A 15,867-nucleotide genomic window follows, 5' to 3' on the forward strand; every position below is an offset into this window, starting at 1 on the left:
CAGCCAAATTAAAACAAACCAACCAACAAATGAAACGCTTAACAAATATTGACGGAATCTCTATAACTGGCCACAGAGTCTTCCACCAACCATGGTAAACACAAAACTTACAGAAGATATACTTCCTGCCCAAAGGACTTTCACGTCTGTTGAAAGTATGAGAGAGAGACAAGAGGAAAAAATGAGCTAAATATACAGGCAGCAGATGGTACAGACAATAAATGCTGTGGGAACTGAGGGTGGGCTGGGGAGGGGTGGGGGATCGTCACCACTGAAAGTGTTTAGAAAGAGCTTCAGAGAAGCAGATTGAACAGGTCAAACATCAACTTTGTGATTGGTTTGGAACAATGTTCCTGAAAAGTTTATTTGGTAGTCAGGAATTTCTTGGACTTTGGAAATGGGTTTCCTGTAGAAATAATTTCATAAATCATGGTTAATGTCTTGGACCAGTCCACCGAAGTTCACCAAGACCTTGGTCTCATAACAGAGCCTCCTGGTGCCCTGTACCAAGCCCACCCGACACCTGAGCTCTGAGTTCCATGGCCCTTGAGACACAGCAGAGAGTAGAATATGATCCAGGCACCAGGGAAGCACAGGCCCCATAATCCACACCTCTGGCAGGGCTTTTGGAGGCTCTCCAGGCCACGGTGGGAGATTACAGAAGCTGGGAACAGCAGTAGCTACTCTCACCCTAGGGCATCTGAGAGGTCAAGTTTTGGAAGCCAAGGCAGTTCATTATTAGTTGGCCACTGAACAAAATGACTGATTGAAACCATGGTGTTGCTTTTTATAAGAAAAGAAAGTGAATGCTTTTTGAGCCAGGGACTATAAGGCACTTGCCACTCCTTAAAAACATAATGCTCACAATATCCTATGAGGCAGATAACATTCATCCTATCTTATAGATATGGACATACGGCTCGCAGTTAAACAATGGCCCACTCTCATATGACGCTGTGATTTGGCATTGGACTTGACTCGAAAGCCAGTTCAGGGTCTCTGCCTACACGCCAGCTCCCTCTTAGAAGTGCCAACAAGAACCAGTAAGACGGAACTTTCACTGATCATCAGACACTTGCTTTCTGAAATTATTGATTTAAATTCTTTCACACCAGTGCCAGGAACAGATTCCAAAAAACTGACTTCCCCTGGGTCAGATCAATGGGGCTTTGTGTCCCTTTCTTCCAGGGGGTCCTTTCTAATGAGATCTTGAAAATTAATCCTGTGACAGGAGTGACTGTTTTGTTGCTGCTTTGGAAGTTGCTTTTGATATCTGCCTTTTAATTTTGCTCTAGCTTAATCAGTTTCCAAAAGAATTGCACAAGGAAAAATCAGAGAATAGTATTAGAGGTACATAAAGAAAGGGAAAGGGTAAACTGTTTTTAATTTCTCCTACCCTAGATGAAATATATATTTTAGTGACTGACACACACTCGAACAGAGAAGCCAGAATTTCTATTTCTGCTCTTTACAGAATCCACCTGCAATGCAGGAGACCCCAGCTTGATTCCTGGGTTGGGCAGATCCACTGGAGAAGGGATAGGCTACCCACTCCAGTATTCTTGGGCTTCCCTTCTTGCGGTTCAGCTGGTAAAGAATCCACCTGCAATGTGAGAGACCTGTGTTTGATCCCTGGGTTGGGAAGATCTCCTGGAGAAGGGAACAGCTACCCACTTCAGTATTCTGGCCTAGGGAATTCCATGGACTATATACTCCATGGGCTCGCAGAGTTGGACATGACTGAGCAACTTTCCCTTTCTTTATAATGGGTTACAGGAAACCAAAATATTGATACTTAGAAAGCCTTCCATAACTTTTAGCAGAGGAAGGAGAAACAAATAATACTTAACACATCTTATTTCTATTTGTTAGAAGAAAAAAGAATACATTTAACATTATACGTGGGTTAAAAGTTCCTGTTTAGTAGAAAACAAACACATAAAAAGTTTAACCTTTAAACTCTCAAATTATATAAGTGCAACTTAAGCTAACATAAAGTCTTCCGGACACAGGAAACAGTTGTGCATCGATCATGAAGTGTCAGACAAGTCTTGTAGCTTTATTCTAATTCATAACAGTTTTAAAAGGAAACAGTTCAAAAATCTCTGCTCTCATCCCCACCACCCGAACTGCTAAGAGGAGCTCGGTGCATCTACATTTTTGTGCAAACAATGATGCTTATAAGGAATACCTTCTGAGAGTCTGGAATGTTGATGATGCTAGGCAGAGGGTGCTTTTGTGATCAACCCCCCAAGAAAATCTGGGACACCGAGTCTCTAATGAGCTTCCCTGGTTCATAACACTTCCCAAAGTTTGTCACAACTTAATTGCTGGAGGAATGATGTGTGTCTTGCGTGACCCTGCAGGGAGAAGACTCTTGGAAGCTTGTACCTGGTTCTCTCTGGGCTTCATCCCCCCCACTCCCCTTTTTCCTTTGCTGATTTTGCTTTGTATCCTTCTGCTATAATAAATCTTATCTGTGACTGCAAAAGAAACACACACACACACACACACACACACTCCTCTTTCTTTAGAAGTATGGTAAGTTCTAATGTCACCAGCTCACTCATGGGGAGGCTTCAGGTCTACATCATGCCAACAGGAAGGATACACAGAAGGAGAATGGGTTCAAGGGAAGACAAAGAACTCATGATCCCTGGGTAGCAGCTGGTTTATCTCACTGAATCCTCACAATAATCTTGTAGAAAATGAGGGTTATGGACTATTAAAAGGCTCAAACCTAGGACCACACTAGGACTTTTACTATCCCTTTTTACCAATAAGGGAACGGAGGATCAGAGTCTGTTACCTCCATAAGATCCTATGCTGTGGCTAGGATACCTGGATTCAGCTCAATTTTAACTGAACTACCCATTTATCTACTCTCTCCCCAATAAATGGCAGGGGTCAAGACTTACTCATCTTTGCAGCACTGATATTAAGCACGTTGCCCAACATGGAAAGTACAGAAAGTGCTCCATACACAGGTGTTGTCACATCTGCCCCCAAAGTGCGAAGTTTTCCCTTAGCCTCTTACATGCTGCCTTACAAAGAACAGAATGCATTTCAGATATCTGCTGTGTCTCCTTTGTGATCTTAACAGATTTGCTTAGGCACTTAGTTTTGTTTTCCTATCTCACAACCAAATCCATTACAGTCATTTTCTTCCCCATAACATGTGAAAAAAAAAAATTTTTTTTTTTAATTCCCTAGTGGCTCAGTGGTAAAGAATCTACCTGCCAATGCAGGGAGACACAGGTACCATCCCTGGTCCAGGAAGATCCCACGGGCCGTGGAGCAATGAAGCCCGTGCACCACAACTCCTGAGCTTGTGCTCCAGAGTCTGGGAGCTGCTGAAGCCTGCACGCTAGAGCCTGTGCTCTGCAGCAAGAGAAGCCACTGCAATGAGAAGCCCACGCCCTGCAACGAGAGAGTAGCTCCCGCTCTCTGCAACTAGAGAAAAGTCCGCACAGCAGCAAAGACCTGACACAGCCAAAAATAAATGAACAAATAAATAAATTATAAAAAAGGAAGAAAAAGGAAGGGAAAAACTGAAAGTACAGTAGACAGAAATGCATGCCTTCCTTTACTAATATACTTACAGGGACAGTATTGGACAGAGAAGCCCAAAGTAGTAAGAGCCCATAATTAGGACTCTTTTGTTCATTTGCTTCCATCTCTAGGAGGTCCAGTACAGCCTGCATTACAGTCTGTTTAAAAAAAAAAGAAAGAAATATTGTCAAACCAGAGCTATGTGACCAAGACTGATATTAATAAAGATCATCTTTCTTTAATCTGAAAAGAACATTTTTCTTTAATCTGAAAGATACTATTTTTGCTTTTCTTAGGTTTGCGATTTCAGGCATGCTAAGGGATTTACATACTTACTGGTAGAATAGTGATTGGAAGTAGGGACTCTGAGGTTCAATACTTTTACCACATTGGTTCAAATCCTGGCTTAATTTTTTTAAACACTTTATTTTTTAGAGCAGTTATAGGTTTACAATAAAATTGAGAGGAGAGTACAGAAATTTCTCATATAACCCTCACCCCCACATCTGCGTAGCTTCTCCATTGTTGTTAGCATCGCTTACCAGAACTGTACATTTTTTTTTTTTAACCAAGGATGAAACTAAATGGATATATCATAATCATCTAAAGTGTATAGCTTACCTTAGGATTCATTCTTGGTGTTGTAAACTCTATGGCTTTGGACAAATGCATAATGACATCTATTGTCATTACAATATCACACAGAGTATTTTCATGTCCCTAAAACATCCCCTAGGCTCTGTCTACTCATCTCTGCCCAGTCCCTAACAACCACTGATCTTTCTACTTTCTTCATAGTTTTGCCTTTTCCAAAATGTCACATAATTGGAATCAGACAGTACATAGCCTTCTCATACTAGCTTCTTTCACTTAGTAATATGCATTTATGGTTCCTCCATGTCTTTTCATGGCTTGATAGCTCATTTCTTTTTAGCACTAATACTCTGTTCTCTGTAGGTAGCACAGCTTATCCATTTACCCACTTACATACTGAAGGGCATGTTGGTTGTGTCTAAATCAGTATATTATAAATATTACAATACTCTAAAACTATGCAGAGAACTGACATTTGACATGGACAGTGCCAGGTCAGATCAGGGCTACATCCAAGGCCACCTACTGTGGCTGTTCTCGGGTCATCACACAAATTCCATGAAAGCATTTCCTTCATTGGAAGGTTTCCCAGATTTGCCTCTGCCAGTGGTCATCTCCATCACCATGAAGAAACTTAGACATTGTAACATTTCCATTAAACTTACTTGTGCACTGTGAATCTTAAATAGGCAATAGAAATAACAGTAGTCACTGCTTTGGAAGGCAAGTACTGTTTTAAGGGCTTCACAGGGATCAAAGCATTCAGTGCTCACCCCAGCTCTAAGGAGTAGATCTGTTATTTTCACTGTTTTACATTTGAGGAAATGAAGGCACAATTAAGTTGGGGAGCTTTGCTAGAAACATACAGATTGTCACTGGTTGAGCTGGGATTGAATCCTGGGAGTCTGGCCCCTGGCTCCAGTGCCCACAATCTTAGCTACTAGACTATCTACCCTTTGAAAGTGAAAGTTGTTTAGTCATGTCTGACTCTTTGTGAGACTCCACTGACTGTAGCCTGCCAGACTCCTCTGTCCATGGAATTCTCCAGGCAAGAATACTGGAGTGGGTATAGCCATTCCCTTCTCCAGGGGATCTTTCCAACCCAGGGATCGAACTCAGGTTTCCTGCATTGCAGGCAGATTCTTTTCTTTACTATCTGAGCCACCAGGAAAGCCCTTTAGGGACAATCTTAGCCACTAGGGCTATGCTGCCCCTTAGAGACTCAGTCCTTAACGTATGGATTCGGCATTTGGAGAAGTGCACTACGCTAGAATGCAGTGGTTTTTCTTCAGATTCTATAATATGGAAAACACCAATTACATCACTATCAAAGCAAACACATGACTAGAGGCTGTTCCTGTTACTTACAAAGAATGTTCTGTTTCAAAAGTGATTAACCCTGGCTTTCTGGTTTTAACAATCCCTTGTTTTCCAGGTATTGAAGTTGTTGTGAAAAATAAATGAGTAGTGAATTTGTGAAATGTGTAATAGTATGGCTGGGACACAGTAAGCACCCCACACATGTTAGTGATGTCTTATTGTTTTTGTAACAATGGATTAGCAGGTTTGAAAATAGTTTAAGTATAAATTTCATTTACTTCTGATTTCTATCAGATTTACAATGCAAGTTGTTATGGTACAAAGTTAATGTTTCATTGAAAATCCTACAGATATATTTCATTCTCTTGATAGGCTATTCTGTAGCACAGTCTTTTAAAATAAAAACATTAGTTTAATATGTATCTAGAATAACATGGGAGAAGGAGATGGCACCCCACTCCAGTACTCTTGCCTGCCTCCGTACCCATGGACGGAGGAGCCTGGTGGGCTGCAGTCCATGGGGTCGCTAAGAGTCGGACACGACTGAGCGACTTCACTTTTCACTTTTCATTTTCCTGCATTGGAGAAGGAAATGGCAACCCACTCCAGTGTTCTTGCCTGGAGAATCCCAGGGACGGGGGAGCCTGTTGGGCTGCCGTCTCTGGGGTCGCACAGAGTCGGACACAACTGAAGCGACTTAGCAGCAGCAGAATAACACGGGAGACAACATTCAAGTTAAAATATGATAAAATTATGATGTGATAAGAGTGTGTATAATATTAAAAAAAAAATCTTCTTCTAGTCTTTTGCTTAACTAGGCCATTGAGGGACTTCCATGGTGGTCCAGTGGCTAAGACTCTGGGCTCCCAATGCAGAGGCCCTGGGTTCAATCCCTGGTCAGGGAACTAGAGTCCACATGCTGCCGCTAAGACTCGGTGCAGTCAAAAAAAACAAAAAACCCTAGGTCACTGAAATCCACTTATACAGTAAAAGACAACAAAATCTTTTATTTTCTTCTTAGCCCATGTTTTTTAAAAGACTGTTGGTATAAAGACATAAACTCTGTGTGAACACTGCTGGAGGAAAACAGAAACAAATTTTATTTTTGAAAAGTTAAATATTCCCTAATTTTTTATTCCTGGTACCACTACCACAATTTACAGGGCAATATATCTGATGTAATGCAAAGAAAAAGACAAAGCTACAACAGATAAAAGACCTCAGGAATGTAACATCTAATTGACATTGCTGCTGTTGCTGCTGCTGCTGCTGCTGCTAAGTCGCTTCAGTTGTGTCCAACTCTGTGCGACCCCATAGACGGCAGCCCATCAGGCTCCACCATCCCTGGGATTCTCCAGGTAAGAACACCGGAGTGGGTTGCCATTTCCTTCTCCAATGCATGAAAGTGAAAAGTGAAAGTGAAGTCGCTCAGTCGTGTCCGACTCTTAGTGACCTCATGGACTGCAGCCTGCCAGGCTCCTCCATCCATGGGATTTTCCAGGCAAGAGTACTGGAGTGGGGTGCCATTGCCTTCTCCAGTGCATGAAAGTGAAAAGTGAAAGTGAAGTCACTCAGTCATGGCCGACTCTTAGCGACCCCATGGACTGCAGCCCACCAGGCTCTTCCGTCCATGGGATTTTCCAAGCAAGAGTACTGGAGTGGGGTGCCATTGCCTTCTCTGTAATTGACATTACATCGCATTAATCAATAGCTGCACTTTTTGCAAACTGTGGATATAACAGTCCTGAACAGAAGGGTTTCCTGTTTAAGCTGCAGTAACTTTTCTGACTATGGATCATCGTTCTTTCTGTGGCAGATTTTTACAGTTTCTCTAATGCATTTGGGACAACAGTCTCAAAGTAACCTGCAGCTTTTCTGACAACTCCTCGCTCTCTCTCCTGCTAAGAACTGTAGTCCTTTTCTTCTGAGTTTTTGGAATTTTCTGCTACCATATCCACCACTTCCACCACCAGATCCATAACTGCCACCATGGGGATTGCCCGAGCTTCTTCTACCAAAACTGCCCCCTTTCATGGGTCCATAATTTGATTGCTGTTGTCAATTATAATTTCCAAAATCATTCGAGTTTCCACCACCACCATAGTTGCCTCCAAAATGTCCTCCTTCATCGATACCATCATATCCTCCACCACGACCACCATATCCACCACCTTGGTTTCCATATCCTGATCTACCACCACCATAGCCTCCTCTACTACTATAACCAGGATCAGCGCCATAGCTGCCACCATCACCTCCAAACCCACTATATCCACCATCACCCCCTCCATAACTCCCTCTGCTGCCACCACCTCCATCGCCATAGCCTCCTCTTCCACCAAAGTTTCCACCACCTCCAAAGTTTCCTCCATGACCCATAAAGTTGCCAGATCCACCTCCACAACCTCTTTGTCATCCAGCAGATTGCATCTCTTGTTTAGAAAGGGCCTTTTTTAAAAAATGAAGTCACACAGCTCATGAGTGTTTAAACTGAATTCGGTCCCAGCCATAAACACTGAATAAGCTTCATCAAAGTTCAAAATCTGTCTTTATTCAAAGAGGGAGTTCAAGTACTTATGATTAAAGTATCTCATTTCTTCAGAGTAAGAAAAATAAATGCTATTCTAGAATTACTGTCAGTGGGGAGTTTTAAGTGAAGTGAGGTGAAAGTCGTTCAGTCACGTCCGACTCTTTGCTACCCCATAGACTATACAGTCCACGGAACTCTCCAGGCCAGAATACTGGAGTGCGTAGCCTTTCCTGTCTCCAGGGGATCTTCCCAATCCAGGGATAGAACACAGGTATCCCACATTGCAGGTGGATTCTTGCAGCTGAGCCACAAGGGAATCCTGGGAAGTTTTAACTGGGGCATTAAAACCCCTGTTTTATAGGCTCCTAGATTACAGATCTACTTGGGTCCAGCTTTTATACACAGATGGTTTTGCCTCTAAATCCTGGAAAATAATGCAAAGAAAAATGTGTTTATCTAGATCTGTTTGTAAAACAGAATTCTTAGCTGAGACAAAGTTTGTCAGTGAAGGGCATCCCAGTCTAACTTCCTTTCCTTTTGGGTAACTGTTGACTGTTTAATTCTGAATAATGTGTATATGGTGATTATATTTTTTTTGTACTTTACTGTATTATTATTTTTTTAATTTAAGAAAATAAAAGGCAATGTGATTTTCCCCCTTTTCTGTCTTTTCAGAAATGCCTTGCAGAATATAATGACAGCTTAAGATATACAGCAAAGATTGTTTGCATTAAACAATTTAATTCTCCAGCTGTCCTGGTACCCAGTCTAACTTTCTATCCCCTCTATTCAAGAGGGAGATCCCCAAACATTCACACATTCCCTTTTTTTTTTCCTAAAGTGAACTTCCCCTCCAGTGTTAAGCAGAGTTGTTTAAAATAACACTTGCTGTTGTTAACTAAAAGCAAACGAACAAAAATATTTGATATCATCTTTAAGTGCTAAAAGATAGGAAGTGATTTCTTCAATGATGATAACAATGATAAATTCTTACACAGTCTTTACTCTCTTCCAAGTGCTTTCCAAATATTAACTCACTGGATCCCACACTCTATGAAGTAGGTGACAAAACTTGAGACCAAGAGGTTAGGCACCGCATCCAAGGTCACAGAGCAGTGACTGGATTTGAGTCCAGGCAGTCCAGGCCAAAAGGAAGTCCAGCCTCCGAGGGTGAGTCTGGAGAATCGGGTAGTTTTCCAAAGCTTCCAGGGATTCTAATGAGCGGTCAGGACTGAGAACCATGCATTAGCAAGCATCAGAACCATCTGGAAGGTGCATTAAACCACAGATGGCTTGGCTCCCAGGGTTTCTGCCTGAGGGGTTCCCAGGTGATATTGGTACCATTGGTCTAGGGACCACACGTGGAGAGCAGTAGATCCAGGACACTTAGAAGAGTGACTCCTGGTGCCTTGCTCTTTAAGTTGTATATCATACTACCTGGCTGCATTTGAAAAGAGAAACAATGAGTGGTGGTGACCTCAGGGAAAAAAGTCAACTTTGTCAAGCTTTATTATCTTTGCCTAACTGGCTGTAACTCCCACCTGCGACTGTGGACACAAACAACTCTCTAATCAATGTGTGTATGCTAAATCACTTCAATCATGTCCAACTCTTTGTGACCCTATGGACCGTAGCCTGCCAAGCACCTCTGTTCATGGGATTCTCCAGGTAAGAATACTGGAGTGGGTTGCCATGCTCTCTTACAGGGGATCTTCCCAACCCAGAGACTGAACTGGCATCTCTTACATCTCCCTCATTGGCAGGTGGGTTCTTTACCACTGTGCCACCATAAATCAATTTAAAAAGGAACTCAGACTATTGCGTTATTTTGTTATCTGTAGTCTCAGTTTTTCGTTTATGGAAAATAGGGCTAATTCCTCCCTCCCTGTTGTGAAGATGTAATAATAAAATAACGTACGTAAACATCCAACACAAGGATGGCAAAATGGTATCTAAGGCGTTTCATGATTTTTAGCAACAACAACAACCACAAAAAAAGCTAAGGAAAACTTACCGGGTAATTTTCTTTTGCAGATTTGTGTGTTTTTATATCTGGAATGTTTTTCTCAAAAAGTGCTAGAAGCCACTTTTTGGATTTTGACCAGTTTCTAGGTGAGAAAGAATACATGTATAAATTAACTGAAAAGCACTCTAGAAGTAATAGATCACAGCAGAAAAGGGACACTATCTATGGAATCTTAATTCTCCAAACGTCTTCTTTTTCAGCGGGAACTTCATGAGAGGTCTTCCTTCAGATTTATCAGTACCTAAGGAAAACTGAGGGGGCAAGGCAGCCATATTTTAGTATCTTTTGCAAAGAAATGCTTGCATTCCTAGGGGACAGGTGCTGAATGAGAAAACAGGGCCGACGACTTGCTCAGCCTAAGTTTACTCTGGCTGTTGCCAGTCTCAGGAGGATGAAAAACTAGCACAGCGACCTGTGATTAGGTTAAATGAGGTAAAGCAAACTGACTAAGAGCAAAATTTTTAATCTTTTCTGACCAGTCATCAGTGTAGACCAACTGCCAAGAAACTAAAAAAAAAAAAAAAATCACAGTACTTTCTAATCAAAGTGTTTCATAAACTTTTATCTGAGCCAATCGTGAGAAATACAATTGACCACAACTACTGTTGCCTCAGGGGAGAATATGGACAAAGTCTGATTCTGACCCAAGTCACACGTGATAATGCAGAAATGACTGGTAAGAGTAAGCTGGAAATGGCATAGAAGGGAAACGACACAGAAGGTCTCAAAACAGGCTCTTCATTTCGTTCTCGTATTCTCCCCTTCCCCTCTTGTTTTTGCTCCTCAAAATGAGACTAAAGAAATAATCCATCACTTTTCTTTAGTTCCTCCCTCAACTCACACACACACACCTAACTGGTCATAAGAATTAGCTTCTGTCTCTTCCATGTAAACTGCTGTTACATCTACTTAGAACAAAGAAAGGAGTGACAAATATTAACGGCTGAGGGGAGCTTGAAAAGGGAATTAGTACAGGAAACAGCTGTCTACCTGAGGAGGCATTCTGGCAACTGGGACCCGTATTCGAAACCTTCATCGTAAGCTTGAAAGTGCTGATGAAACTCCCTGATTTTCCTCTCGTCTGTGGGAAACAGACCTTTTTTAAAGAGTATGTTCACTGTCACTGGGTAAAGCAGGTGCCTGCAAAGATAGAAACACATAAAATGTCAGAGCCAATGACCAAGGAAGAAAGGCACGGGATACAAGGAGCTATTACTGAGCAGCTGTATACTAGGGGCGGACAATCAAATGTGGGGCTGCCAAGGCTGCAGTGGTAAAGAACCTGCCTACCAATGCAGGAGACATCAGAGACGTCAATTCGATCCCTGGGTTGGGAAGATCCCCTAGAAGAGGAAATGGCAACCCACTCCAGTATTCTTGCCTGGAGAATTCCATGGACAGAGAAGCCTGGTGCGCTACAGTCCATGGGGTAGCAAAGAGTCAGATACAACTCAAGAGACTTAGCACACATGCATGCACGCAATCATATGTGATAAATTTAGTGGGGGGAAGTCACTCTTAAGAGCTTTTAATATTTGGTTACTGTGCTCAAGATAACTTGGTAAAATCGGGGTCTTATTTATCTAAAGATTTTCAAATGCTTTCTAAGCAAGTATTGTTCGATCCTGATAAATGTGAGCTTAAAACTCTTAGGTGGTGTTTCAGGGGGGCTCTGAAGAGCTCTGGTACCATAGTTCTTTACATTTCAGCACAGAAAGAATTCAGCGAGAGGCAGAGTGATAGATAAGGAGTGACTTATTAGGATAGGATGCTTGTGAGGCTTACGAGTAGTGGGTCAGAGGAGGCTACAACCCAAGAACTTACTGGGCTACAGTTTTATAATCAAAGGAAAAGTGGGGAAGCTGAGAAGACCTTCTTTTTCTTGAGCAGATGTCATGCTTCCATCATCAGTTCCTCCTGCTGGTTGGGCAGGGGAGTTTTCTTGTCCCTACATGGTCAAGCTACGTCCATAAATTATTGTTTTTTATGTGTACAGAGAGCGTGTCCTAACTTACTGAGCTCACTGAGCTGGAAGAGGGTCTCATGCCACCATTGTTATATTGTTTGGGGGCATGTCTTGTGCTTCTGTGCATGGTTTTGCTGCTAAGCAAGCCTGCCTGGTTTCATGGTTACGTAAATCTGTTTTCTTGAGTAATCATTAACTTACAGGGGCCTCCCACATTTTATTCTACTTGCAATCCCCTAGTGGGATTAACTATTTAATCACCTACTTTGTCCCTATACTCTGTCCTCATCAAGCTGATACACAGAAAAATTCAACACAATTTCAACAAGCATTTATTTTTAGCAAATAACAACAATAACCAAGATACTGCTCTTACCTTTAGACAGCAGCAAAAAAATAACCAAACAAAGAATCAAGGGCAATATTAGTCACCAAATTCCTATATCTCCCAGGATCTTATGACTTTGAACCATACTGAAAATTCAAATGAAGTAGTGAGAAATGGAATATTTCCTGCCATATCAGTAAACAAAGGATATCATAGTCATCAGCACCTATAGCCACCACTGATGGTGAGCTGGCGAGCCCTGAGGAAACTCATGAAGGAAAAGAATACCTGCCATCTGGCAGCCCTCAGACTGCAGCCACTCCCTGCGGGGAGCCCCAGGAGCCTCAAGATGTGAAAACACGGGATATTAGCCCCAGAGAGCTGAGGTGCCTATCAAATGAATGATTTCAGTAAGCCCAGGCTCTTGCATATTCCCAAACATAGAAAAGTGCTAAATTCTTGAGATATGTGGTTTTCTTTGATTAATAAAAATCTTCTGATAGATGTTCAGACTACCTGTCCTTTGTTGCAAAACTTCTATATGACCTGGCTCCTGGTCTCACCTTTTCAGAGCAGTTCTCCAAGGGTAACTCAAGATGAAGTTGAAATTTCAGGGCTTGAAATCCTAAAAATTCCCACCAAACAAAACATAACTCTCAGCTTTTAGGTTGTGAATATTTCTGAAGTCTACGTTATCTGTTATCAGTAAGTTTTCCCTCAAGTGAATAAAATTACTGTGGAATATTTATGTAAAAGAATATCAAATATTATTAATATGTTCTAGATTAGTAACACTAAGTACTGTTTCTTCCATTTTTGCTTGCCATCTCTCCTTTACAGAAAATTCTCAGGATCTCCTTCTGTCACAGTCCCAAAGTTATTCAAGAATCTGTTTTGTTTTGTTGTATATATTAGGCATGTCAAAAGTTTGGTTGGTTGGTTGTTTTCATTTTTATTTTTTCTGTCTCTATTTCTAGACTTCTAACAAAATGTTAAATGTTGTTGTGCTTTACGAGTCTGAACAATTGAATCCTGCCTCCAGTATCAGGGCATCCCCCTGAGATGGAAAAGTGCCTCACTGGTAACTTCAATTTACCAAATCTCCCTGCATGTGGCGGGGATTTTTCACATGGCTCCCATGCTCAGCCCTGACATTTGTCAGAAAGCTCCAGAACATAACTGAGCGCTACCTGGCTCCCCATACTGTCCTTTCCTGTCTCACTGTCTCAGCATCTCTGCTCTCAGAGGACTCTGGGCTCAGTCCTGAGGCCCATGGTGGCTTTGGCTCAGCCACCTTGTGAAGTCTCACAAACATCTCCTGGAACCTTGTCCTCTACTTTGCAATCCTCTCCTCTCTCCTCTCCTCTCAATGTCCTCTTGTTCTAATAATCACAAATTGCACTGAATGCTTTATCAAAATTCTGATGGATACATGACAATTACATGAAGGAAACTCATGTAGAACATACAAAACTGTAAGGAATGACTATGATGAAATTATTATATATGCCTGCTAAGTTGCTTCAGTTGTATCTAACTCTTTGTGACCCCATGGACTGGAGCCTGCCAGGCTCCTCTGTCCATGGGATTCTCCAGGCAAGAATACTGGAGTGGGTTGCCATGCCCCACTCCAGGGGATCTTCCCAACCCAGGGACTGAACCCATCTCTTACATCTCCTGCACTGGCAGGCAGGTTCTTTACCACTAGCGCCGCCTAGGATCTATTGATTTGTTTGCTTAACTTCAAATTGAAGTACTAAATGAAAACTGCCCATTAATTAGAATTTAAAAGATCAACAGAATGTTTTAATTGCTTAGTAAGGTAGATTTCATAATCCACCACATAGTATTTCAGGTCCAACATACAGGCTTCAAACTTTCTTACTCCAAAAAAAGAAAACAAAACAAAAATAACAAGGCACTGATTTACCTCATAAACTTGTTCAGGTCTGTGGTCCCATGAGTACCTAAATTCTGCAACTGTTCCTGTAATTCTTCAGTCAATTGTCCAGTGAATTTGTATAGGTTGAAAATCCCCATTTTCCCTTTCACCGTGATATAAAGTTTCTCGTGCAGTTTTAAAAAGATATTCTTTGCGATGGATGCTATAAACAGAGAAAACACTTTTCAAAAGAAGCAACCCCTTCTTAAAGTAAACAGTCAATATGTCTTGATCAGCAGGAACTAGAGCCAAAGGTGAAGAGTCAACATAGACTGTGAGATGGTGAAAGCCTTAACAAAGTTTGCAAGACCTTCTACCCTCTTTCCAGCTCTCCAATGGTATTTCCAGTGTCTTCGCCCTCCAAATATATATTCCAGGTAAAACACACTCTTTTTTACATCTCACCATCTTCATGAGCTGTTCTATCTGCTCTGAATGTTATCTATTTTTGACAACAACCCTCTCTTCCCTTACACGCCTATAAGATATACATTTCTCCTTCTGACTTCTTTTCTCCTTTAAGTATCTTAAATATTGTCTCCACCAGCAGGATCTTCCTAACTCCATGAATAGCTTTGGCCCCACTGTTTCCCCCACCCCGTTTTTTTTAGACTTTTTTTTTTATGGTGGATCATTTTTAGTCTCTATTGAATTTATTACAATATTGTTTTTGCTTTATGTTTTGGTTTTTTGGCCATGAGGCATGTGGGATATTAGCATCCAGACCAGGAATCAAACCTGCATCCCTTGGATTGGAAGGTGAACGCTTAACCACTGGACCACCAGGGAAGTCCCCACACTGTTCCATCGTTCCCTTTATCTCAGTGTTCATGCTCCTTTCATGACACACCTGGTCTGGTCTGGGTGTTAAAGAGTATGAATTTTTGAACTCATTATTCCTTTATATTTTTCTTTAATCCTCTTTAATTATCTTCAAAATAAGTTTTTTAAAAACTAATTTTTAATTTTATATTTCATCATCCTATTATATGTAGGTTACATTTCACATAAATTAATGAAAAATAATTTGTAGATTTCTTGACTATGTATCATCTCTGTGGTAGGGGTATATTTAAAAGGAATGAGAAGCTGGCTCATGAGTAAATATTAAGATATTTTATCTGTTAAACAGAAATATTTAAACACGAAAGTCCCCCGGGGGGGGCAGGGCTGAAAAAAAAAATGTGATCATTTCAATATACCTCTGATACCTAAGTTGGTATATTTTTCTGAAGGAATATGTGAATTTACAGATCAAGAATCTTCCAAGTATTTATATTTTTTTGATCTGGAATGCCACAGTCAAGAAGCATTCAAGAGTCAAAAATGTTATCAACATGTTGTGATTTTTCATGCAAGCAACAAAAAATAATAATCATGCTATTGATCTAACAGCCTTGAAAACAAACTTTTATGTCTTAATGGCAAGAAATGCATAAAAGAAGCTATAGGAAAAGGAACCTAAGGAAGAAGCAAAAAAAGGAAGCCAAGGGAAAGAAAGATGTTAGAAGCAAGAACAGGCATTGTGAAAGCAGAGAGAAGAACCAGGTGTGAAATGAACCAGCTCTGTATTCCTGGGAAGACAAATGGCCTTAGCATGCATGTTCAC

The 15,867-nt window shown here is 41.2% G+C and overlaps 1 protein-coding gene across 3 annotated transcripts in view; it reads right to left on the reverse strand.

Moving 5' to 3' along the window:
- Nucleotides 1–15,867, reverse strand: part of LOC113881982 (24-hydroxycholesterol 7-alpha-hydroxylase) — a 118,917-nt gene that overhangs the window by 92,016 nt on the left and 11,034 nt on the right. For all 3 annotated transcript variants that reach the window (XM_027525110.1, XM_027525109.1, XM_027525111.1), the window contains 4 exons: nucleotides 14,247–14,421; nucleotides 11,013–11,162; nucleotides 10,011–10,104; nucleotides 3,603–3,710 (listed from right to left, as the gene is read on the reverse strand). In XM_027525110.1, the coding sequence (XP_027380911.1) occupies nucleotides 3,603–3,710; nucleotides 10,011–10,104; nucleotides 11,013–11,162; nucleotides 14,247–14,421 (527 nt within the window). The remainder of the gene's footprint in view (nucleotides 1–3,602; nucleotides 3,711–10,010; nucleotides 10,105–11,012; nucleotides 11,163–14,246; nucleotides 14,422–15,867) is intronic.

Source organism: Bos indicus x Bos taurus, chromosome 23 (genome assembly GCF_003369695.1).
Source record: "Bos indicus x Bos taurus breed Angus x Brahman F1 hybrid chromosome 23, Bos_hybrid_MaternalHap_v2.0, whole genome shotgun sequence".
Taxonomy (NCBI): Eukaryota; Metazoa; Chordata; class Mammalia; order Artiodactyla; family Bovidae; genus Bos; species Bos indicus x Bos taurus.